Genomic DNA, 25,407 nt, shown 5'->3' on the forward strand with positions numbered 1-25,407 from the left:
AGTAATTAATAAATGGAAACTTGTGTAACTATCAAGTCAGTTCTGAAATGTTTGAACTTATTTTTATTTCTAAGAATACTAATCTTGGCAAGGTCAATGGGCCAAGCTCCGGTGAGACTGGTGGATGGAAAAACCTGTCACTTGATCGTCGATTTTGCTATTTTGCATTATGTGGATCAAATACGAGTTTTTCTTTCTACAAGACCTGGATGTCTTTAATCAGTTCCATCTTCAAAGTTTCCACATTAAAAAATAAACTTGTCTTGTTGATTTCTAACGACATAAAACAAATAATACCACTCTTATCCCGCCAAAATCTTTTCCAGTGTAATTCATTACACCTTTAGCTGTTTAATCTTATTCAGTCGTGATCTCTTTCGCCCAACATCATGGTGAAGTACCACTTTTTGTCACTAATTAAAAAATAAGTCACCAAACAAAAATTCTTAGATTCAGGTCTGGACTTGTGGCTGGCTAGTTCATTATCTTTAATATTTGAACCAGTTCTCATTGATGGAGTCTTTATCTGGAGACACTTTAAAAAATGATTTCTCATCTATTTCTGTTTTGGATTTTGCTGAAAAAGAAGAAACGTTACCACCAACCATTGAGTACTCTCTTGTTGCAAATGAGCCTTGCACAAGCGGATCAAATTTGGTGCGATAGTTAACGTGATAGTTTTCTATGACCGGAGAGGCGACATTGACTGGTGCCTGCGTGAGCTCTTGCGCAAGCAAGAAATTATGAAAGATGCGTCATTACGCATTATCCTCAGAGAATTCTGATAATTGATTTCATTGTTGTTTGAATTGGTCGCAAAGTAAACAGACCATTTGGCGGTCAATGTGAAACTCCACGACAAACCTAGCCACCAATTTCTCCAGATTCCAACCCACGCATCCAAGATTAACGAATCTAAACCTCGTTGCACAACGGCGATGCTCTTAGAGGTCAGAACCTTTTACCAATTCGCGTTTTCCGCATAGATTTTGAACGGTCACCTTTCTAACAGACACCGGTACAGTCTCGTAAACACATTAGCATTTCTATTATGAAACATTGTTTTTACAAATATGATTTATCCCCGATAGAAAATCACTTTCAAAAGTCCTGCACGATATCAACGGAATTATACCAGTGGCACACTTATGGCTTGCGTAACGCGCAACCCAAAGAACGAAAAGAACATCCTTCCAGCTGGCACAATACCATAACTGCACTTTTGGTGCAATTTCTCGCTCGAGTAACTGCACCAGTTCCGCTTGGCTGACCGTTTCGTTTCATTCATCGCCGCGATTAATTAACAGTCAAGGGCATTTCCGTAAAAGTGTGACAGTAGAAACAGCAATTGCATTAAAAACTGTCACGTAACGGCTTCCGAAACGTCGCCTGCGTCGACAACGAGCTCTTAAGGATGTGATTCCGCACAAGCGATTGATTTGCGTGAAAGTGACCCGAAAATTAGAAGAGTTTGTAGTTTACGTGTGTGCGGTGACATTCCGTGAGATTTTTCAAACTGGTTGGTTACGCCAGACTTCCGAGTTTCCGTCATATGGAAAGCATACGCCTCGAAAAGATTGCCGCTGGATAAGAAAACGTAGCGGAATTAAACCGAATCGCCACCGAGAGCGGCTGATCTGGAGCCGGCGGAGCTGGCGCCTCAGGGATCCCATCCCGGACCGCTCTTGTCTAGGAGCGCGTCCGAGAGCGTAACAGTGACAGTGAACTAGTTTATGAAAAATAAAATAATTGAGGTGATGAATCAATTTGTCTGGAGCGAGATTGTGTTTTTAAAAGGCGATTTTTCTCTCACAGTGGGTTGGAACGTGAGATGTGAAAATCTCGGACTTTTACTTGCCTTACGCAACAAATTATATTATTTTATTGGCAAATAAATTTATTGACAAAAATAGGTTTCTTGGATTGGTTGGGTTGATCAGCAATTTAAATTCAGATTACTATTCAACTGTTTTCAGTTAATTGGCTTGAATATAATTTATCATTGAATAATCTCACTATCATATTTAGACATTTACGATACGCAGTAATTGCGTAACAGATTATTACATACTTATAATATATTACAGATGACACCGATTCTCCGAAATTCGATTGTATCTCTCATTACTGTCATTCAGCTCAAGTAAATATTTTTGTTTACTTCCGAATAATTAAATATAATTTTGTAAAGTAAGTGCTTCAATAAACGCCATTAAGAATCTAAATTTTAGGCATTAACGTTAGGAAAGTGCATTTGGCACCTTCGAAACAATTTCTAAATCTTCAAGAGTAATTTCACCACTTCGAGTCAATATTGATTGACCAATTGTTAAATTATCATCAACTTCTTCAAGTAACCACAACTAAAAGTACACCATGATAGCACTGTGACGTAAATTATTTTATACTATCTATCGTGCGTTCAAATGAAAACCTGGGCTGAGTAGACGTTGAAAAAATAAACCATTTGGAACAGTGTAAAGTTTGAATTTCCCGCCGTTTTTTAATCGGCACATGATTGAACATGTTTGTTTTTTAATGTAAAACATTGCAAATAAAGAGAAAAAAAACAGAAAGACTTTTTGTTTATAAATTTTAGGTTAACTGTCAATTTACACTTTAAAAAAGCAAAACAATTGACGGGTTCCAACGCCTTCCCAGCCCAGGATTTCATTTGAACGCTCGATATAAATCAATTAAAATTAAATAATTTCGAATTTTGAAAAATATTTTTGGGAATTATTATTGGTCGTCGCAGACTGATAGAAATCTGTTTTTAAACGTATTCCAATGATTTTGTGATAAGTGACGTTATTAGAAATTTTTAAAAGTGGACATTCAGAAAAACATCCACACACTGTACAAATATGTCAAATAGAAAAGTCAAGAGTAATAGATTCTCGCGGAAATAGAAGAAGCAATCGATTTAAGAAGAAATTATGGTAAGCAATAAATCATTGTGCAAGCAAGATGTCATCGACTGTGGAAAGAACAACACGCTACGATCCATATAAACAATATTGCCACATATGGACTCTCACCCAACCCATGGCACGTTAAACTTTTATTACAATTCCAAACTGGAGGGATGTGTCCGTCGCGAATTTCCTTTTTATGTAATACCATTCGATAACAGGAGGGCTAGAGTAGAAGGGGCCCGCACCTCTATAAATACCTGCCGGGGCAGAGAACCTCCATCATAGTGTTTCCAGTGACTTGGTGCATTACCATCCACCTCCAGCAGCCCCCCTCGCCATGGCCTTCTTGAAATACCTGGTAAGTCGAGCAACGGTGAAATTTCACCGCGATCGATCTAACGACGACTTTCGATTCCAGTTCGTCCTCTTCGCCGTCGCCTTGGCCGTGGCCTGCGCGGCCCCAGCCCCGGGATGGCATCACGGGCACCAGTGAGTGAAAAGCTCATCACGCTCGGAACAATTCTAATTGTGTGTGCTTTCAGCGAGCACGTCGTCGTCCACGTGCCTTACCACGTGCACACGGTGCACCACCACCACGTGAAGAAGATCCACGTGCCGGTGCCCGTCGTCAAGAAGATCTACGTCCACGAAGAGCCGCATTACCATCACGACCATCATGACGATCATCATCATCATGGATGGTGGTAGATGGAACCACTCTGGAGTACCTGCCAAGAAAGTCACTGTTCTAGGTGAGCAAACGAGTTCCCACCGATGGGACTTTCTATTTTGATGGATTGTTTTCTGTTACAGTTATGTCCCATGGACAACGTGTCGGGGAAAATACAAAAAGTTTCGATAAGATAGTTTTGTAGTTCCAGGACATATTGTTTTACTGTTAAATACTTTAAATACGCTTGCATTGTTGATAGTCAATTTTGTAACAGTTTTTATAAATAAATAGATTTATTATTATTTTAAGGATTATCGTTATCACGGGGTTTTACGTGAAAATATTCGATAAAATGATTCTCTTCCTTCGAAATCCTATTTATAGACGGTCGCCGACCTTCATTCTGCATTTTATCATTCTTATCGGTTTTTTGAACGAATCTTAATCCGGTGGATGGATCAGTCCAGTTAAGTTTGTTTTTCCATCGAGACATATATTTTATCTTGACCAGTTGCAATACGTTACATCACATTAAACACTGGCGAATCTAAATTAACAGTAATTGGTCCTGATTGTTAAAAGTGTTTGTTTGTAAATTGTATCGCAAGAAACGCACAAGCAGTGTAGTGTTAAAGTTAATATGATTGTAAGTAAAAGTGATTAGTTTTCAATTTCAATTTGCAATTAATGAGATAGGACAACTTGATAATCTTTATCTCGCAGATAGTTTTACAAATGGTTCCAATTAGATTATCTTACAACACTCAAGTTAACCAGTAAATAAACTCTTATCTTTTTTAAAATCCATAAATTTTTTTAATTTCATTTATTTTTTAATCTGGAATTAAAAGAAACATTGAGAAGTTTTTAAGTCAAGCTAACACAAATAAATCTTTGACAGTTCTGAGAGAAAATCCTTTTACTAGATTCTAAGTACAAGGGTCTAAAGACTCTAGTTGTATAACTTCCTTGGTTATAGCCAACACAAAACTTGAAATTAAGCGGTAAACTTGCAAAAAAAAAATCACGACTAAAATAGTTATTTACGAACCGAGTGCGAGAAGACAATTTTCGCACATGAGTGCATTATTTGAGACACAAGGGACGAAGAGCGAGTGCTTCATTTGCGCGAATGTGCCGAAACTTCTTCGCGCATCGAAGTTTGTACAATATTTTTTGAAACAAACATTAGAACTTTTAAATTATTACCCAATAGTTCCCAATTTAGTGAATAGATGGCGCTTGCCCACGTGTCAATCGAATTAATAGCGATTTATTTCCATTCTTTCGAAATTTTCAATATTCAAAGGCTCAAAAAGGCCAATGCTTTTTGGATGATTTTGAAGCACTAGTGCGCGAAATCTACGTTCGCGATTAACTGTTGCATTTGCGAAATGTCATTTTGAAGTTAGTGAGTTCAAAAAATTATCTTCAAGACATTCTTAAAAAATAAGTTTGTTTACTATTTACTTACTATTTATTGCATCGAGTTCTAGATAATTTAGTCTTGTGGTTTCACTGTGGAAATTATGATTCATTGTGGATTTTCTGATACAATATGACTGTGTTTTCAGTAAACTGATACCTTCTTAAATAACAAGAGCCGTTAACTTACTAAACCCCCAGAACTTAGGTTGATTCATATTTTGTGCTCCATACCAAATCACAGTTTTTTTTTCACTTACCTATACATAAATATTTCAAAAAATATAAGTTCCAAAAAAAACTAGTTTCATTGTCGTAACACCAATGAACAGATGTTACAAAATATTTTTGAAAATACGGAAGTGATATTAGAAGGATGTTCAAAGCAAAATGAAGGCCACTTCGAGCCATTTCTTTAATTTTCATTGTCACTTCTTTAATAATACAATTGCAATAAATACGTAATTTGTTGAGTGTTGAGACCTGTCAATAATACATTTCATTTTCTTTGTAAAACACCTATTTTGTCAAGCTAGGCAACCAGTAAAACCAATTTGTTCTGAGAGTAGATCATACTAACATTATTCGCTTTCTGGTGAAAAGATCGGCAAACTTTCAACGCCTACTAGAATCCCACATTCATTTATAGACACTCTGTATCAGTGTACGAGTATAACTGAACTATTGTTTTGAACTGTCAGATAATACAAACAACGTTGTAGCGAAATATAACACATCACATTTATTGACATTTAGTTGAAATTAATTAAAATTAAAATAAACCACATCGAAACCAGTCCGAAAAACCATTCATTCTTGCCTTAAATTGACTAAATTGATGGCTCGTTTGCAATTTCAATCCGATTTTCAAATGTTTCATTAACGTCATGTTAGTGATACCAACTTCTCGAAAAATCCCTATATTTATTTTTTGCAAAATGTTTAATTCATAGTATGGGATCAAGGACTGTTTGAGTTGGTAATACTGAATTTTGTTTTTAACTTGTACAACTGGATTAGCTTCCAGTTGTTGACAGCTTGACACTGGCAATTAACATTTGACATTTCAAATGCGCGCGCAACCGCCTACCAGGAAAAAATATACTATAGTTGTTTTGAACGACATTCGTGGATTCGTGCTGTCAATATGACAGAATGTTGGCATCACTTGCTGTTTCAGTGTAGTCATTTTAAATTTCCTAATTTGGCAATTTACGTTGACGCGCCAAATTGATAAATTCAAATTATTATCATTTCTGACAAATCAAAGAAAACATGGATTTTGAAAGGTCTGCAATAGTTTTACTTAGTTTAACCATATTTTACACTATGCTGAAGATTGAGTTCTCGTTTGTTGTTGGTGTTTCACGAAATATAAATTTTCATTTGCCATAACCTCAATTTATTGTTTGACACTTTTTTAACTAGGCGTTGCTTATATTCTGAACACTGGTTATGAATTTGTGACTGTCGTATTCGTGCAATATACAGGATGTTATTGAAAGTTGTACAGATATTTTAACCACGAGCTACTGGCTTCATGTAGAACTCGGAAAAAATATCTAAAAAATTCCATGTCAAAAAATTAAATGACATTTATTTTTTTAATTGCTTTTAGTCTTCTACGTTGTCCTACAACCTCGTAGGTAAAATTTCGGCACATTTTAAAAATACACCCTGTATATCATGTTTTATAAAATGTACGCCAATGCGAAGTAAACTATAGGAAATATGCTTTAAAACAAGGAAACCGCATTAATGTACGTTTTATAAAATATGATATACAGGGTGTATTTTTAAAATGTGTCAAAATTTTACCTACGAGGTTGTTAGACAACGTAGAAGACTAAAAGCAATTAAAAAAATTTTTTTCCGAGTTCTACATGAAGCCAGTAGCTCGTGGTTAAAATATCTGTACAACTTTCAATAACACCCTGTATGTATTAAAAATGACACTGACAGCACGGAGTCGTTGAAAACAACTATAGGTACTTGATTAATCTGTAACTTCACAGACATTTGTTTTTGTTTTAATTTTAGAAAATCATTGGTCATCTGATAGTACTGCCTCTCCTCTTCCAAATCACAATAGCAGACTTTGAGTGCACCGACGACGACAACACCCTCGAAGGAAACTGTCCAACACTAGAATGCGCCTACGACGAAGGATTCGAGGTGTACCAATTAAAACGATGCAGATGCAAAATAGTCATAAAAGATTTGTCTCTGCCTAATAACACGCTGCAAAACGATCTTTTCCATAAAATTTGTGTCCGAAACAAACACTTACTCCAACAGCTTTGGATAAACGACGTGGAGCTGGAATACATCGACAACAACATTTTTGAGAAATATCCAAACCTGACAAGATTGAATCTGGCTGGGAATCTAATGAAATTAGATTTCTCGGAGCAAGCACAAAGACTAACTGAACTGGACATCAGCAGGAACGACTTGGTGATGGTAGAATCGGACACTTTTGAGAATCTGAAGTCTCTCAAGAAAGTGAACATGTCGTTCAACCACATAGAAACCATCAACTGGTGCTTTAGAAAGACGGACAATTTGGAAGAGATTTACCTGAACAATAATAAACTGACAGTCATTCACAAAGACGAGTTGGACAACCTTAAGAAAATACGAATACTGGATCTGGCTTTCAATCTTTTAACTTCCATCGACAACAACATGTACTTCTTCAACTTGCAAGAGCTGCATTTGAACGGGAACAAACTAACTAGCATCATTGTCTAAGTAGAACTAGTCGGTCAACCGTGAGGTAAGAATGTGCTGCCATCTAGTGTAGCAAAGAGATGCTTCAGAGAAATCATGATGTGGTTCGGATCTGAAACAGTCATAACTGTTCGTTCCGTATCGTGAAAATTCGCATAATATCGGATTTACGCATGCTAGAGTGGGTTGTTGTGGATTATTTCTTGATTTTCAGTAATGTTGAAAATTCGACTTTAGTTAGTTTATTTGTACCTAAACATTTATCGCCACGAAAGAATTACGCAGGATTTATCTGTAATTTTTTAAATAAAATATGTAAAAATAGTAGATTAGGTATAAAAAATATAATATGTAACAACAATTTTTTTAAACTTGGTTTAAAAATAAGGAACGTCGATGCAAACGGTCATTAATGCGTATTTAATAATTAATTATTTGGTTGCATTGTTGTACCAGTATTCTTTGACCATATATATTTCCACTATTGTTTACGCAAATAAAGTGTCACATTTCTACACTAAAAATAAATCTAGCTATTGTTATTCTTTCAACCATTTCTCAGAGTAGCAGGGTAAGTATTAATAGTGGGGCCAGTTTATAGAAAGAGAATTAAACATTTAATTCGAATTAAATTTTAATATACGATTAACCCATGAATCCGAAACTTCGATTGGTTAAATTTGATCACGTGTTCAGTGAATCTTGCCTTTGATTACGATTAACTTAATTTCGCTTTTGTTAACTGGCCCTTAGTGTAATTGTTTTAACAAAATGTACTACTGAATTAAAATAAAACAAAACAAAGAAAAAGAAAGTGATTTATTTTCACAGAAATTTTAGTTGCATAAAAATGCATCAAACAATATGTACCTATAGTTGACTCAAGTTGCAAATATGAAAAATATTCAATCCAAACTATGATTTTCTGGTCCCTTTGTGCTTTTATTTGGTTCAAAAATATGAAAAAAATGCTGTTGCAAATGACAAGTGTTTCTTTGCAACTTGAGTCAATTTTAAATATGTTTATCCAATTTTGCCTTATAAAGTCATGTTTAAATACTTAGATACAGGGGATAAAAGCAGTTGCTTAATGAATAATCGAATAAAATTTTTATTCCTCTAGCGGTTTAAAATTTTTATTTCGCTAGCGGTTTAAAAATGTCAAGTAAATGTCAAAGAAAATAAATAAAAATGTATTAAACAATAATTATACATACATTACAGGTATTGGGAAGCAATTGTTCATAATTGTATCATCCAATTTCTAGATTTTCACCTTCTACACGTGTATACGCCTAATTTTATTAGAAATAATATTGGATAAAATAATTCACTGTCACACCGATTTTTTTTCTCGTGTCATTAAAACCATGGCAACAAAAAATCACACTCAGCGACTCGAAAATTATTTGTGATTAATGACAAAAGCTTCGGACTTGATTTAAAAAAATTATACTCAAATTGGAGAGGTTTATTAGTGTAAAATTGGATAAACAGTTGTATTATACTCGCGGGCTAAATGAATGTTTAACTTGCGATGTTAACGCGCTTGCGGCTTCGCCGCTCGCGCTGTTAAACGCCTCGCTCGTTAAACATTCATTTAGCCCCCTTGTATAATAAATAACTATTATCCAATTTTGCCTTATGTTTAAATACTTAGATACAGAGGATAAAACCACTCAAATACAATTTTAATTGCTCTAACGGTTTAAAATTTTTATTTCGCTAGCGGTTTAAAAATGTCAAGTCAAAGAAAATAAATATAATAGGTAAATTAACAGTTGATTTCAGAAAACTAATAAAACTGTTACGGCCTGATTTATTAACAAAAATTTTTTTAAAAATTTAAAAAATAGTGTAGATTCTGTATCAAATCCTTTAAAAATAAAGGTATAACGCTGGTGGGTTCTTTTCATGCGTTACAATTATTTTTCGTGGGTTTTCTCCTTTGGGACGAATTCTCTGACGATTACCGGGTAAAATGATTAAAAGGCGGTGGCGATGTATTAACTTGTTTACTCACTAAACTAAAATTGTTAACAAAATAGCCACGAGGGCGGTGTGAATAATATGCAATGTCAACGGTTCAACAACTTGAAGGTTTCTCTCTTAAAACTAGGGTGGTTGGTCTGGTGCAGGGCTACCACCCTCTAGTGGTGTAGGCAACCAGACATACACATTAATACAAAATATTGTCTATCGTTACACACTCCCCCTTTGACCCGCAAACACGTCTCGCATGCTGGGTCAACACAACTAAATACGATTCTTGCGAGGACGACCTCGCTTACGTAGTCCAACAACTGGGGCAGCGGTATCCGGTCCAGTATAGGGAGTCAGCGACGATACATGGTATGTAGCGTGAATCTCTTCTGGGGTGCTTGGGTTGGCAACCGAATAGGTTGTGGGAGACACTTGGTGGCAGATTCGATAAGGTCCATCGCGTTTCGGGTGAAACTTGTTGGTTACGCCCTTGGCGGCTTTGCTTAGTGTCTTTAGGGCGACCCATTTGGTGGCCGTATCTTCGACGACGAAGATCCATTTCTCACCCGTTGGAGTTTCTGGCAACGGTCCAAAAAGGTCTAGACTCAGCACTTCAAAACGGCGATTGTATGCAGGCGTTTGCACAAGTCCTGCCGGTTTCTGTGTCGATGCTTTGTAGCGCTGACAATCGGCACAATTCTTGAGGTATTCAGTGACATAGCGTCGCATGCCAGTAAAGTAGTATCGATGTGCGATTCGTTGCAATGTTCTTTCCACACCGTAGTGGCCAGCGGTAGGGGCATCGTGGTAATCTTGCATAAGTCTCGGTCGTTCATGTGAAGGGACGACCAGTTGTGCGTCCTCAACATCCTCTTCTCCAGAGTAGCGATGCAAGATGCCGTTTGCCATGACGTATCCCCGTTCTGTCCACTTGGAGAAATCGTCGTGATTACTCTCAAACGAGTCGATGATCTTAAGTAGTTCGGGATCCTTTTTCTGTTCGGCCCGAATTTCGGCTGGGGAACGAGTAGGAACATCAACAGTCACTGTACAAACATCACAAGCTGTATCCTCGGCATGTTTGCATGGTGGACGTGAAAGAGTATCCGCAACTAGATTCTGTCTTCCAGGCACATAGTCGATTTTTAAGTCATACCCTTGAATGCGGAGGGCCCATCTGGCCAATCGTCCGGAGGGCGATTTCAGACTCAGTAACCATTTCAGTGGTTGGTGGTCACTTATTACGGTGACGGGTGAACCTTCTACGTAACCACGGAATTTATCCAATGCCCACACAACGGCTAAAGCTTCCTTTTCGGTAGTCGAGTAGTTGATTTCCGACTGGTTTAGCGTTCGACTAGCGTACTCAATCGGATGTTCACCGTCTTCAGATATTTGAGTTAATACGGCTCCTAGCGCGTAATTACTCGCATCGGTTTTCAGAACGTAAGGGCTCTTAGGGTCGTTTTGCTTGAGTGTCGGGGCAGACGCTAACAGCACCTTGAGTTTGTCGAAAGCGTTTTGCTGCGCAGATTCCCACTTCCAAATAGCAGATTTTCGAGTGAGTTCGCTAAGTGGACGAGATATTTCGGCAAAATTCTCAATAAACTTGCGATACCACGAACAAGTTTGCAGAAAAGAAAGCACTTGTTTTGCATTCTGAGGCTCAGAACGCTGCGTTATCGCGGTAACCTTTTCGGGGTCTACCTGTATTCCATCCTGGGTAATGAGATGTCCCAGATATTTCACGGTTGCACAGGAAAAATGGCATTTGGCGCGATTGGCGCGTAATTTGAATTTTCGAAGTCGATCGAAGACGCACTGGAGATCAGCGATGTGCTTTTCAAAACATGAGGACAAAACAATGATATCATCGAGATAAGCTAGTACTAATAGGTCACCTAATCCACGGCGAAAGTGATCTATAAGTCTTTGAAAGGTTCCCGGGGCATTACGCAAACCGAACGGCATTCGTATATAGCGGAAAGTTCCAAACGGGGTCACGAAAGCAGTCTTGTCGCGATGAGCGCTTTTCACATTGATCTGGTGGTAGCCGGCACGCAGGTCAATCGTGGTCATAAACTTTGTCTGAGTAGTGGAGTGGATGAGATCGTCTAGTCGAGGTAGCGGATACGAGTCAGCTACGGTGACGGCGTTGAGACGACGAAAATCGACGCAGAGACGAATGGACCCGTCCTTCTTGGGTACCATCACTACTGGAGCGGCCCAAGGGGACTCGCATTCTTCTATGACATTTTCGTTTAGCAGACGCTCGATTTCCTTCCTGAGTATCTCCTTCCTGGGAGGTGTCATCCGATAGGGCGGCACAGCTATGGGGTCGTGGTCGCCAGTATCGATGGAGTGTTCGATATAAGGAGTGGCTTCTCCCCCTACATCAAAGATGTCTTGATTCTTTTCCAGAAGCAAGTTGAAAGTTTGCTTTTCTTCCATGCTCAGCGAGGCACCTTCGTCAGGTCGTAACAGCGTGAACGTCAGAAGTTCGATCGGACCTGAAACTTCTTCATTCTCAAATGTTAACTTATGTTGAACATGGGGTTTGTCGTGGAAGTTCCACGTACGGGAGTTAATGTTCAAACATATCCCCGCATCTTGCAGAAAGTCGATCCCCAACAAAGTGTTATTGTTGGTGGCTTTTGGCAAAACGATGAATGTGGTGGAGATTACACGGTCAGCAAGTCCTACACTAACACGTGCTACCAGAATGTTTTCACACTTGCCGGATCCATCGGCTAACTTGATCGTCATGGTGTCTTTTGTGAACACCTGACCTTTAGACTTCAGCAACTGATAAAGTGTTTCGCCCGCAACACTTTGTTTGGCCGCGGTATCAATCAAGCCGGTGCCCTGTGTTCCGAGTATGTTGATTGGAAACAGAGGACGCGATCGGGGGTACACGAGTGTTTCGTTGTTCTTTTTCGGGTTAAACGTACAGAATGATGTCGATGAGCCGGGTGTCGAGCTACATTGTGGACAATTTGTTATGGTGTAACCGACTTTCCCGCATCCAAAACATTTGAGTGTAGAGGACGGTGCAGTCTTGGCAATTTCCTTCGGTGGTACCACTTTCGTCGGAGCTGCGGCTGAGGAATTTCGTTTGGCCAATTTTTGACACTCCTCCTTCGTGTGGCCAGCATTTTTGCAGTACGCACATCGCACTATAGTCGCTGTTTTTGCTTCACTGGTAGGGTCACGTTTCTCGGCGAACGTTTCTTCTACCCCACGAGCCATATCTAACAATTCTGTGAACGACGTTACCTTGTCACGAGGAATTCTTTCCCGGATTCTGACGTTCAAAAGTCCATAGACCATGTCCAATTGAATTTCCTCGGATAAGGTTCCAGCAGGTAGATGTGACAGGATAGCACGAGCTTTGCACACGAACACATTGGTTGCGACCTTATTGTCCTGATCTTTGGCGAATAGTTCACGATACACGCGATGCGGCGGCTTCCTTGCTCCAAAGGTACTTCGTAATAACGTCAGACCTTCATCCCAAGTCGTCACTGTTGCCTTGACTCCTTGATACCAGCTCGCAGCGAAGCCGTCTAGTAGCATAGGGAGACCTCTCACAGCGTTTTCATCGCTAATATTTACGCAATTCTTGTAAATTTCCAAACCGTCGATAAATGCATTGACGTCGGATGTCGGTTTCCCATCGAATCTGGTTTGGCATTTTGAGAAATTTCCACTTGCAGGAAAATTGTTTCCAGCGACAGTGGGTGCAGGATTTGTTCCTCGAAATCCCTGTAGGAGTTGTTGAAATTGCTCGTTGGTGAGCGCAATCATGTTGGGACCTACAACGTTCTCTTCAGGCATCGTGGCGTTATTCGGATTACCGCGATTTCGGAGGTGATACCGGTCGGTCGACATGCAATGGTAAATGCCAAGGAATACTCACCGGAACTCTGGAGTATTTCTAGTTACCAGGTAGATGCGCAATTACTTGCTCGTAATGCGTTTTCCAAATTTTCGAGTGAACCAGCTAGGTGTTGGGTCGATGACCTTTGCGGAACAGCTGATCACAAGGCAACCAATCACGGCGGCTGATGTTGGAGAGATGTCAGCTGGGGATTTGCCTGTGTTTGGGTTGGTACTTTTGGTTGGTAGCGCGCACAAAGTCGAATACCGCCGAACCAAAACGAACCGAATTTTGAAATAACGAACGTTTCCAAATTCGTTAAAAACGAGAGATTGCACAATCGCACTTGGAATTTCGGTAGTCTGAACGATTTTCACAGATGAAAAAGCAAACGTACACAAAACGATGAAACAGTTGAATTGAATTTCGGCAGTCTGAACGATTTTCACAACGGAAAAGGCAAACGTACACGAAACGACGAAACAGTTGAATTGAATTTCGGCAGTCTGAACGGTTTTCACAACGGAAAAGGCAAACGTACACGAAACGACGAAACAGTTGAATTGAATTTCGGCAGTCTGAACGGTTTTCACAACGGAAAAGGCAAACGTACACGAAACGACACACCACGGTGACACACTTTTGAATCACTACACACGTTAGTTTTCGAATGAGTTTTCGAACAAAGGCCCGAGTTGGGACGCCATTTTATAACGCTGGTGGGTTCTTTTCATGCGTTACAATTATTTTTCGTGGGTTTTCTCCTTTGGGACGAATTCTCTGACGATTACCGGGTAAAATGATTAAAAGGCGGTGGCGATGTATTAACTTGTTTACTCACTAAACTAAAATTGTTAACAAAATAGCCACGAGGGCGGTGTGAATAATATGCAATGTCAACGGTTCAACAACTTGAAGGTTTCTCTCTTAAAACTAGGGTGGTTGGTCTGGTGCAGGGCTACCACCCTCTAGTGGTGTAGGCAACCAGACATACACATTAATACAAAATATTGTCTATCGTTACAAAGGGATTTTAATTAAACAAATAGATACAGAATCGCCTCTAATTACTTTCTAAAAATTTTTAATCGTGTTGGAGAATTGAAAGCTTCGTTGACTTTTTATAACTTTTGACCTTTAACCCCTTTAACGAATTGGTATAAGATTTACATTCCTTAAAGACTAAAACTTTAACTAAAAAATTAACCAAAAATAGTTTATGATTTTTACATTCGTTGTCAAAAAAATTAGGAACACACGCCTTCATTTTTTCAATAATTTTATTTTGAAGGATACGACCAAAGTGTCTGTCCCCCCAAAGAGTTTTTAAATAATTAGCTACAACGTTCATTCCTGTTTTTGTGAAAGATATCATTTCTGAGCTTGGATTTTTCAGAGCACATGGTTTTTCTATACTATAGTTTTTATAAAAGAGTAGTAACCTATTGTCTTCAGATAGGTAAGAAGCTTCTTCAAAAACGGTTTTACACTGATCGCACTTAAAATGTTGTAAACATTTTTTTATAACGTAGCCTGCAAAATATACCACGGCACATTCTTCTAACGAAACTGTGTTTACACTTGTCACGATATCAGTAGAACTGCTGGAAGTTGAGGTTTCATTAGCAATACTTGATAAATTCGGGATATTCTCAGTAACGGTGTCAATATACTTAATTGAAGAAACAGTTGCAACGTTATTGTAATCACCAGTATCCTCTAATACCCAATCCGGAATTTCATCTTTATCGAAAATGTTGGTATCTTCGTCCGGTTCACAATTCGCCTTATCCGAGGGCTTCATCAAATTTGTAATCATATTTGATTTTAAAGCCGCTTGAAACGTTCTCACGGTAGGGTTTCTGTTGTAACCACATTTTTGACGCAGAACTGAAAATAAATTTTCAAGAGGATCTTGATTAAGGCGACCAGTTAACAAAAACGAGTAGTTGTCGTGTTTATTTTCCTCAAACAATTGCCTAATTGTGTTGATTGAAAGTAAAATCCCATCAAAACAGGGCGGTCGGGAAAGTTTTCCCTTTTTGTCAATTTTTTGTACTCTTTTAAATAGTTTATATCCCTCTTCTAAAGCTGTCAGTACCTCGACATGAGAATCTGAAAGTGCACGGTTGCACGGTTTTTTAGAATATAAATATTTACTATTTAAAGCGTCAAATAATCTGTCTACTTTTTCTACAAACGTTGCTGTAGGTGTAGCCTCCTCCAATGATATTTGATTCGTCGCTATGCATGTTTTAATAGCTGCTGCCACCGAGTGGCTCAAAACTTGGGCAGCTAGTCGAACGCTCATTTTTTGAAAAGCATTGGGATTGAGATGCTTTTCACTTATTTTAAGCAAAGCTCTTCCTGTTTTACTCGCATGGTCAATCTCATAAGTTTTTCTTATTACGTCAAATGATATCTTTTCAGAATTATACAAAAAATCTGCCGATACTAAATTGTTTCTAATACTCTTTAACAAATGTGGAACATCGAAAAGGCCGAAATATTTTCTCCCTTTATAATGAAAATATGTTTGTTGTTCAGATATCTGTAAAGTTCTAAATAGTCTTTGATTCGTCGTTGATTGATCACACACAATAGCGGATGGATTCATATTAATGCCGCTAAGGAGATCCAAATTTTTTTTTAAGATTTTTTCTAGAACTTCTGCTTTTATTCCATTTTCGCTAAAATAGTATGCAATTGGCACCTTCCAATCGGAGTACAGACCTCTGAGTAAAACTACTAAAGCCTGCTTAGCTGCAACGGGCTTCCGGCCAAATTCTCCCAAATCTTCGAAGCCTTCAATTAAATCCTTTGACACAGAATATTCTATTTCTTGCTTAATGGCCATTTCGTCAAACATCAATATACACTTTTTTTCTTTCTCAGTCATAGTTTGCCCTTTCAAATTTAGTTTGCGGAAAAAATTTTGATTGAATCCTGGTTGGCATTTAAAATTTTTCAACCAATTTTTTATAATAGAAACTGAAGGTAGGATTACTCCATTTTTTCGTAAAAATTTATACATTGAAGGAGATTTATAATACATTGATATTGCTGTATTTTTTTCATCACTCAACCATTGTGTTCTTGGTTTATGGTGTAACTGCATTCTCGTTATGGCTCTAGGCATTGTAGACAGTGATTTTAGATTTCTGGCACAAGTAAATGTTGCCTTTTGCTTTTTATTCAGCTCCTTTTGCACAGATTTCAATTCCGTGCTGACAGAATATAATTTCTCCCGCAACCGTTTTTTACGTGGTGTTTCTGGCATCACAAGCAATCTTTTTCTACATACAGATTTTTTGGGTGACGGTAATGTAATTATTTCATTTATAAAATTATTATTACATGTTGGAGGTGTGTCTGCTTCTGATAAATTTGATTTTTTCTTTGGAGTTAAAATGTGAACCGTGTCATCCGCATTGTCACTTTGTTGCATAAAGGAAAATAAATTATCATCTTCCCTTGTGGATTTCCCTTGGGGTTGAGATTGACATTCTTCATGAGAAAAATGTAGATATACGGATTCTTCTTCTAAATCAGTCTGATACTTTATTGGAACAGCGCCAGAAGCTAAATTTCTAACAAGTAAATCTCCTTTCTTGAAATGATCTGCACACAAAATTTTTCGTTTCAGTTCATCTGAACTGAGTGCAACCAGTTCAGCATTTCCTAAAAATATACTGTGTCAGGACAAATTAATTTAACATTTTTATTTTATTAAGTAAACTGACCGGCACAAAAAACGACTCAGTTTGAATTTTAAGTAATTCGTTGTCTTAGAAAAATTTTTTGGTAATTATTTTATATAATGTTGTATTGATTAGTGTTATTTAACTTATTTTTTGCCAAAAAATATCCGACAAACAAAACATTAAACACAGCAAATAAGATTTTAATGAAAAATGATAAAAGTAATTTTTTAGAAAAATTTTAATGTTATGAAAAATTGCAAAATTTGAACAGTATTTTGAATTAGTATTTCGTATTGTCAAATTAAATCTTTTAACACGTAAGGTAACCGACAAAAACACAACATGGAAGTAGCGCAGACTTTTCTAATAATTATATAATGTAACTATTATAAAAAAATAAACACAAAAAATAACAAGTGTTCAATTGAAATATTCATCAAGTTGGCTGTGACTTTATTTTATAAAAAACAACATCGTAAATGAAGTTGGTTATACAAAGATAGCGACAAAGATCAAAGCCAATTTGATGAACTTTTCAATTGAACACGTTTTATAATAAACTAGGCAAAAATGAATAGGGAATTCCACAATTTTTCTTGGAAAGCAAAATAATTGCCCCAATTCTTCCACGTATTCTTAAACACCAGATAAATTTGAAATGTTACAGGTATTTGAAGCATTACATTTAATGTGCATCTAATATATTTCTAACACATTTCATTAAACATTTTAAACTGTAGATATAAAAAATTCAAAAATGGAAAAATTCCCTATTCATTTTTGCTTAGTTTATAATGTTGAGTAAAAATTAATATTTCTATTAATGTAAGTACCTACCTGAATGCAGAATCCACTTTTCACATCTTACAGGGTCATCAACAGGGAAAGCATATTTTCGTAACCCTGGATATTTTCTCGCTGATTTGCCGCAATTGAAGTAGCAACACTTATTACCCGACATTCTAAACAATAAATACAGCATTATCTACTCGTACTTGTACGCTGTTTGGTATAGTCAAATGTAATGGTGAAAAAATTACATACTAATTGTTGCTTACAAATGAATGCAAACATTGAGTACAGTCACAAAATCGTTATTATTATCATCATGATTTGTATTATTAGGTATACTTGACTCAAGTTGCAAAGAAATACTTTGTCTTTGCAACAGCACTTTTTAAATTCATTTTTTATAGTTATTATCGATGGTATTTGTACAAAGAAACCTTGTGGAAATAGACATTTACAAAAAATTTGAAATGTCGACAAAAGACCGTATAAATTTATCTCAATGTTCAAGAAACAACAAAGAAATATAACGGAGTTTGTGCAAAAGTATACCTTATTCATTTTCTTACGATTATTGCCGATTTTAAATCAAAATTTATTTAGGTGTATGTCGTATTTTAACATTTTTTTCCAAAACACTCTTACGTGATAAAGAAAAATTAAGTTCATATCTGAAATCAGCATCCTGAAAAAGATTTAAAAATCTTATTAAAACCAAAACAGGTTTTTATAAATCAAATTTTGCAGGCCTGTGTTATTAGTTATTACAACTGGTATGGATCATCATCAGAGACGAAGAATTAATAAAATAAGTACCTAACGAAATACATGGTTTAATAAATCAATTCCATGAATAATGGTTCAACCGCAAATAATAATCTAAGGCTACAGTTTGAAGTTTTACGAAACACAGTAAGAAAAATTTACATACAGGAAAATTCAAAATAGCGCAAAAAAAAGAAAAGCATTTTGTAAAAAGTGAAAGTGAATTGAGAAAAACGGAATTTCATTTCACATATGATTTTAAAATTTTAAAAATTGAAGTCATTTGAAAAATTGTTCAAAAATATTGAAAAAATGCTGTTGCAAAATACTATCTTTATTTGCTAAGGTATTTCATTATATACTTAACTTACCTTTTCTGCTGGAAAGACGCAGTGTGATTTAATTAAAAAAACTGCACAAAGCACAAACGAATTAAAAATAACTATGAATTAATAAAAATATATAGTTTATATTTTAATAAAATTGTTTTTATTTTTGAATTAAAAATCATATACGACACACAGAGCAAACGGGCACAAGACGCAAAACAACAACTGTCTCAAGAACCTTGTTCACAACTACAGTTTACCTACTCAAAATTTCTGAAAACATGAATAAATGATTTCTTCTTTAAAACCATAAAGCGAATTTCTAGAATGAGTGCAAACTGTTTATGTTGTTGTTTTTCCTGAAATTATATCGATCCATTGTATCGATCCATGTTGGAGCGGAAGGGTTGGTCCAATTTGTTTTTATGACGCCGCTTCCAACATTTCAATTACCCCCTGTGCCGGTACGTTGGTGGTCTCTCACACAATTGGGAAAATCCCGTCATCTGGTTTATTTAGCGCAATAAGTTTAGACCGAGCGCCTCCGTTCAAATGTTAGCAATGTTTCAAACCACTTATCAGCACTGGAGAAGCGACTTTTCCAGTCCATCGCCCTCTGGTAGCTACGTCCATTAACTATTAACAAAATTCACCGGTTGACCGACTAGTTCTACTTAGACAATGCTAGCATCAACCGACAACAGTTCATAAACCTGCCAAAACTGAAGCTTCTAAATATCGCAAACAATTCGATCAAAGAGATCAGCGACAATCACTTCTTCAACGAATTGGAAGTGTTCCGTTGCGACAACAACCAAATGACAACCATAAACAGTAACGTGGTGAACAAACTCACCAATCTGCAAGTCCTCAGCGCGTCCAATAACCAGCTGCAGACCCTCGGACCGGACACTTTTGCACCCACCAATAAAATGGAAGTCTTGGACGTCAGTTCCAACAACCTCACCGATATAGATCGGGCCAACTTTCCGCGTCTGACAAATCTGACCATTCTGAATGTAAACAATAATTCTCTTAGTCAGGAAGTCATCACCTGCGACAACTTCAACAATTTGGCCAACCTGAACATCTTGAATCTGGCTCACAATCGCATTTCGCAAATACTCAACTGCACGTTTGCCAAATTGGAAAACTTGTCCAAACTGGTTCTGCTGGCCAATCAGCTGGAAAAAATACCACCAACAGCTTTCGACGCTTTGACCAAATTGCAAGAACTCGACCTGGCGCAAAACCAAATCAGAGACATCCCCGAAGGTCTCTTTAACCATCTGGGAGAGCTAAAGAGACTCAACATGTCGAACAACATGCTGACTGAGCTAGATCTGGAGCGCCTCAGTACAAACGTCAACCTGATGATGCTCGATTTGACACACAACAATTTAACAAATTTGAATCTTAGGTTGTTGAAAGATAAATTCCCCCATTTAACAGTTCTGGATATTGACACTCGTTTGATCAAATGTGACGAGATAAGTGACATTTTGACTTTCTTTGACAGTCGAGTGAAGAGTTGCAGTGTTAGCGGAGGTTGTTGCAGATCTGTCAGTGGGAATACTTTGACAATAATAATCGGGGTGTCAGTGACTGTTTGTTTGTTAGTGGCGATTAGTGTGGCGATTATTTGTGGGAAATTTTGTCGGGCGCGAAAAGAACCAGTTATAGTTTTTTTACCAGTCCCACAGAACCAAAATTAAATAGACTATCTGTACCTGCAAAAAGTTCTTTTTTTTTGTTGATTATTTTATACCTAAATATAACTAAGTAACTTTATCAGAATGTGTATTTGTTTTGACAGGGTAAAAGTTTGACTAAACAGTATGAATTGTGTTTATTGGCCAAGCTCCGTCAAAAATTTTGAAAAAAGAAAAACATGCCAAAAACTTTCCTACAGATTTTGCTTTTCCTGATTTATTGTTATTTATTTTATAAATAAAAAATCTATAAAAAAATGTTTTTGTTCGATTAGGTACAGTTGCGAGCAATAAATTTTGGTCGTCAAGGTCATTCTTTGACGCAATCGAAAATGCTCCATTGTAAAACAGTCGTAAATGTCATAACCTATCATCATGTTCTATGACATTAATTGTCGTTTTGTTCTCATTTTTTTGACACTGTTGACATGGGCATAATCAGGCAGAGAAATTTTTTAAATTTGTGACAATCTAACCAAATTTTGAAATGACATTGACGACCAAAATTTATTGCTCGCGACAGTACAGTTGGTTGCAAAAAAAAACGGGAAAAGAGAATTTTCCTAATGTAAATTTGGTTTGGTCCATTTGTCAATTCAATGTCTACTTGACAATACCTATCAAATAATCTTTAAAAATGTCATTGAATTTTGACCATAATTCTAACCTGTTTCTCGTAAGAAGGTTTCACACTATGAAAAAATTGTAAAAATGTGTCCATTTTATTCCGACAGTTCCCGTTTTTTTGCAATCAACTGTACCTATTATAAAGACTGTAGAGAACTTTACAAGGAAACTGTCAAACAAATACCAGGTAACTTTTAATGATTGAATTTATTTTTCTTCGGTTGGCAACACAGTTCAAAAGTTAAAATAAATCAAATTGTCATTTTTTATTTCTAGAATCTTAACCTAGAAAGTGAATCAACAAACTACTCTTTCACAAATAACTAGGCGTACCAATTATTCAGGTGTGCCAACCCACTAAATTTGTCTCAATCGTTAAAAGTCACCAGGTACTTAATAATTCTTAATTCTTAAGTTAGTGTCAAACTGTCTTGAAAACTGGATATTATTTATCAGAACTGTATTTTTTATGTCATTAATTATTATTATTGTACTGGTAACAAGAAAGAAAACTGTTAAAATGTCATATAATTGGAAAATAATCTGTAATCTCTCAATTGGCCAATAGACATTTTCCAACAAATGGAACAGTAAATTCTCACAATAAACACGGTTATCACATATCAACAATGATTTGCTAAAATCGTACGCACTTCTTCCTGAATTCTAACATGTAAAAACGCATTAGATAAACACTGTTTGGTTATTAAGTGGTAATTCTATTAAGAAGAGAAACGCTTTTAAAATAATGATAAGAGAAAGGAAAGTTGAGTAATAATTTTTTATTGGTTTCATCACCCAAATTTAAGGTCTAGAATAAATAAAAATAGTTTTATTTTAGTTTAGAAAAATTTTGAAAAATATTTTGGGAAAGTTAGGATATTCTAAATCAGGGAAAAAAAACCCACTGTTTTTTTCTATTTTATAAAATGTTATATTATTTTTTATTGGTTCTATTAGAAAAGCATTGATCAGTTTCGTTGTAACGGAGAATTCGTGCAAAAGTAGAAACACAATTTTTGAAAATCTAAAACTATAGTCTATTCACGATGGATGTGGATAAGGGGTGGCTATGACATCTGGTAACATTGTTGTGTTGGTAGTAACTACAGAACAAATAAAGTTCCCTAATAGAAATTGATAACTTTCGTGTTAGATTAGGTTGATTTCACTTAAGGTTAAATTATGTGACGGAAACAGTAACGTCGTTGTTGGTTGATACATAATTAAATAATACTCGATTAAAAACAGGTTTTTTTAATGAAATTAAATTAGACAACATTGTTCAAATTTGAATGTCGGAACAGTCATGTCATATTTCTGACAGGAAAAAAAATCAAGTCACTTTAACCAACATGATAAAAATAAATCATAGCCACACCCCTTATCCACATTCATCGTGAATACACCATAGTAACTTATTGGTTTGTTGTTAATTTTTCCTCCAAGTGTTTTAAATGAAAGTTTATCAGTCCATAAAGGAAATTCTAAATTAATATTTATCAGTTCATAACGGAACTTTAAAAAAATATAATTGTTTCCAATTCAAGTGATAATCTTAGAGCACAGAGATCACCTACGCCCACAGTTTATTATCAGCTGATTATTGCATCCTGAAATTTTGTTGGCGGTAGCAGTTTCTGCACAAATATTTGTTGGTGCAATAAAGTGTACTAAACGGCGAGATTTCCGTATAGAATCTGACGAAAAACAAGAAGATCTAATGTTGATTTTAATTTTGAAAAACTAGCCTGATTATAGTATATTAAAGAACCAGTTTTATAAGGGTTGATTTGGCGCACGAGTCCGAAGTGTAGAAAACGAGCCGTAGGGGGGTTTTCTATGGGACGAGTGCGCCAATGCCCTTATAAAACGAGTTTTTTATGTTATTTTTTCGATTTGCACCCTTGTTTTAATTTTTAAATAAAAAAATTAAATTTTCAAATTCTAGGGAATTTTGTTTTAATTGGTAATTCAAGGTAACGGATGCAACTACATCTGCAACAGATGTTAAAAAGTAGAGTTTGAACATTAATATTAGAAGTTTTTTGGTGTAAATGACAATAATACACTGAAATATTGATAAAAATTTTCTTAGGGATCTATTAAACTACGAGTGCTTTAAGAGATAGCCATAAACGACTCCAAATTGAATACAATAATAGACCTATTAGACACGCATATTCTAAAAATTCATTTAAAACATCCTTCTCAGTGAATATGGTTATGTATGTTACTTTGCATGAGCCCTCGTAAAGCTGGTTGCCTATATTGGGTCCAACAAATAATAATTGGTAAAGCTTCATCTTTTGAAAAACGTTACCAACAACCAATGTCACAATGTCACAATGAAAATTAAAATGTACTAATAAAAGAAAACGAAAATTGTCAAAAACAATTTTATTTTCTTTTGTAGCTTTATTGTTGTTGTTTGTATAACGTTAAGGCCACTTCCTTTCCTTCTCAAGTTCAAGAGAAACTCCACGGTGATTCAGCAAATTTCAATAATCTAGGTAACGCCAATTTCACAAAACGATGATTCCACAACAGCGACCATTTCTTCTGGTGTTTTTTTTGTCCCTTCCAACCTCAACCACAACAGACCCATCTGGGTCGCATCGATCATTCTTTCGTCAGTTACGGCTTCCAGCAGACACGATCGATTTCCTCCGACATCTGTACAATCCAGAAAATGTCATAAGTGATGGAAAAATCGTCCCCACACCCGACAAAATTCTCGCGTCGCATCCACCGCCCACTATTTATTACCTTTCACCTCATAGTGCGCGGCAATAATCTCCATCGATAAGGTTATGATCGCCGGTGAAAATCCTTTCACTCGTGAAGATCCCCATCTCGTCGTGACCATAGATCACCGATTTTTACCGCCGACCTGCACGCCATTTTTCATTGCGGCACTTCCTTGTTCCTGTCCTCGAAAATTCCGTGATGGACACATGTCATAAACGGAAGTGACCACGCGGTCCTCCACCAGAACCGCCTTCAGCTGCAATTGCTTTCATACAGCAACTTTCCCAATTAAAACCCGAATGTATAGAAAGCGCGAGCGAGTGCGGGTTTGCTACCTAGTGCCCAATTTCCTTCCTTATCAAAATTGAACCAACCCTTTTCCAACCAACATTCTACCAGACGAGGTCTTGGTAATTGGCTTCAATTCAAAGATCACAACTTCTCTGCTTAATTAGATTCCATCGCTCCTTCAAAACAAGAAGGGTCTTGAACTTTGATGCTTCACAATTAGTTTCCAATTTTCTCCGATGCGATGCGATGGTGCAAGTTTCTTTCGACATCCAGAAAACGACACCGCCATCTTGATCGTTTCCACCTGGCACATATATCTACTTAAATTAAGTCACTAAGACTTAAATCTTCGCCGTCAGTTGTTGCCCTACTCGAAGTCAAACGAAACATCTGAGCATGTACCAAATTTCTTTACAAGGTTTCTATTCGCATTTAAATGTGTTTTCCCGAGATATAAATTCCTCAGAAGTCAAATTTATCTACATTTGATCGGCTAAATATTCAAATTTCCCATAGAAAACATTCTGAAGAATCTCCTACCCGGCGCAGTTTTTAAGGTACGGCATTCAGGCCACAATTTCACTCATTCACCACTTTATTTAAATTCAGAAGCGGAGATTTAAATCACCGTCCGTCGGTCAGCTGTCGGCCTAGATTAGGTCGCCTAAAATGGTTGCACATGTGGCATTTGCTTGAACTATTCTTCGGGAAATTTCTATTTACAATTAATTGCGCCGCTCAAAAACCGCACAATCACGCCGTAAATAAAAAACACATAAATAATCCTCTTCAATCCCGGTAACGCGTTACATAACAATTTCTTCTAA

General features: G+C 36.7%; 3 protein-coding genes across 3 annotated transcripts; all 3 read left to right on the forward strand.

Annotated features, from left to right (window-relative positions):
- The first annotated feature begins 3,121 nt into the window (after window positions 1–3,121).
- Window positions 3,122–3,893, forward strand: LOC138135012 (uncharacterized protein DDB_G0272718-like). Its single transcript, XM_069053645.1, has 4 exons — window positions 3,122–3,276; window positions 3,337–3,407; window positions 3,461–3,670; window positions 3,732–3,893. The coding sequence occupies exons 1-3, from the start codon at window positions 3,256–3,258 to the stop codon at window positions 3,624–3,626; spliced, it is 258 nt and encodes an 85-aa protein (XP_068909746.1). The 5' UTR covers window positions 3,122–3,255; the 3' UTR covers window positions 3,627–3,670; window positions 3,732–3,893.
- Window positions 3,894–7,407: 3,514 nt separating this feature from the next.
- On the forward strand, window positions 7,408–7,770 carry LOC138130410 (protein phosphatase 1 regulatory subunit pprA-like). The gene has a single exon (XM_069046899.1). It carries the CDS (start codon window positions 7,408–7,410, stop codon window positions 7,768–7,770), a length of 363 nt encoding a protein of 120 aa, XP_068903000.1.
- Window positions 7,771–19,760: 11,990 nt separating this feature from the next.
- LOC138130549 (leucine-rich repeat-containing protein 15-like) lies at window positions 19,761–22,168 on the forward strand. The gene is made up of 2 exons (XM_069047124.1): window positions 19,761–19,818; window positions 19,878–22,168. Exons 1-2 carry the CDS (start codon window positions 19,761–19,763, stop codon window positions 20,912–20,914), a joined length of 1,095 nt encoding a protein of 364 aa, XP_068903225.1. The 3' UTR covers window positions 20,915–22,168.
- The last annotated feature ends 3,239 nt before the right edge of the window (window positions 22,169–25,407 follow it).

This window comes from Tenebrio molitor, chromosome 1 (assembly GCF_963966145.1).
Source record: "Tenebrio molitor chromosome 1, icTenMoli1.1, whole genome shotgun sequence".
NCBI lineage: Eukaryota > Metazoa > Arthropoda > Insecta > Coleoptera > Tenebrionidae > Tenebrio > Tenebrio molitor.

Excerpts from the sequence above, each read along its gene's own strand:
- LOC138135012 (XM_069053645.1), top strand. The coding sequence starts at position 3,256 with ATGGCCTTCTTGAAATACCTG. Across the intron at positions 3,277-3,336 it reads TGGCCTTCTTGAAATACCTG|TTCGTCCTCTTCGCCGTCGC; the intron begins GTAAGTCGAGCA and ends TTTCGATTCCAG. Across the intron at positions 3,408-3,460 it reads GGATGGCATCACGGGCACCA|CGAGCACGTCGTCGTCCACG; the intron begins GTGAGTGAAAAG and ends GTGTGCTTTCAG.
- LOC138130410 (XM_069046899.1), top strand. The coding sequence starts at position 7,408 with ATGAAATTAGATTTCTCGGAGCAAGCACAAAGACTAACTGAACTGGAC.
- LOC138130549 (XM_069047124.1), top strand. The coding sequence starts at position 19,761 with ATGTTTCAAACCACTTATCAGCACTGGAGAAGCGACTTTTCCAGTCCA. Across the intron at positions 19,819-19,877 it reads TTCCAGTCCATCGCCCTCTG|ACAATGCTAGCATCAACCGA; the intron begins GTAGCTACGTCC and ends AGTTCTACTTAG.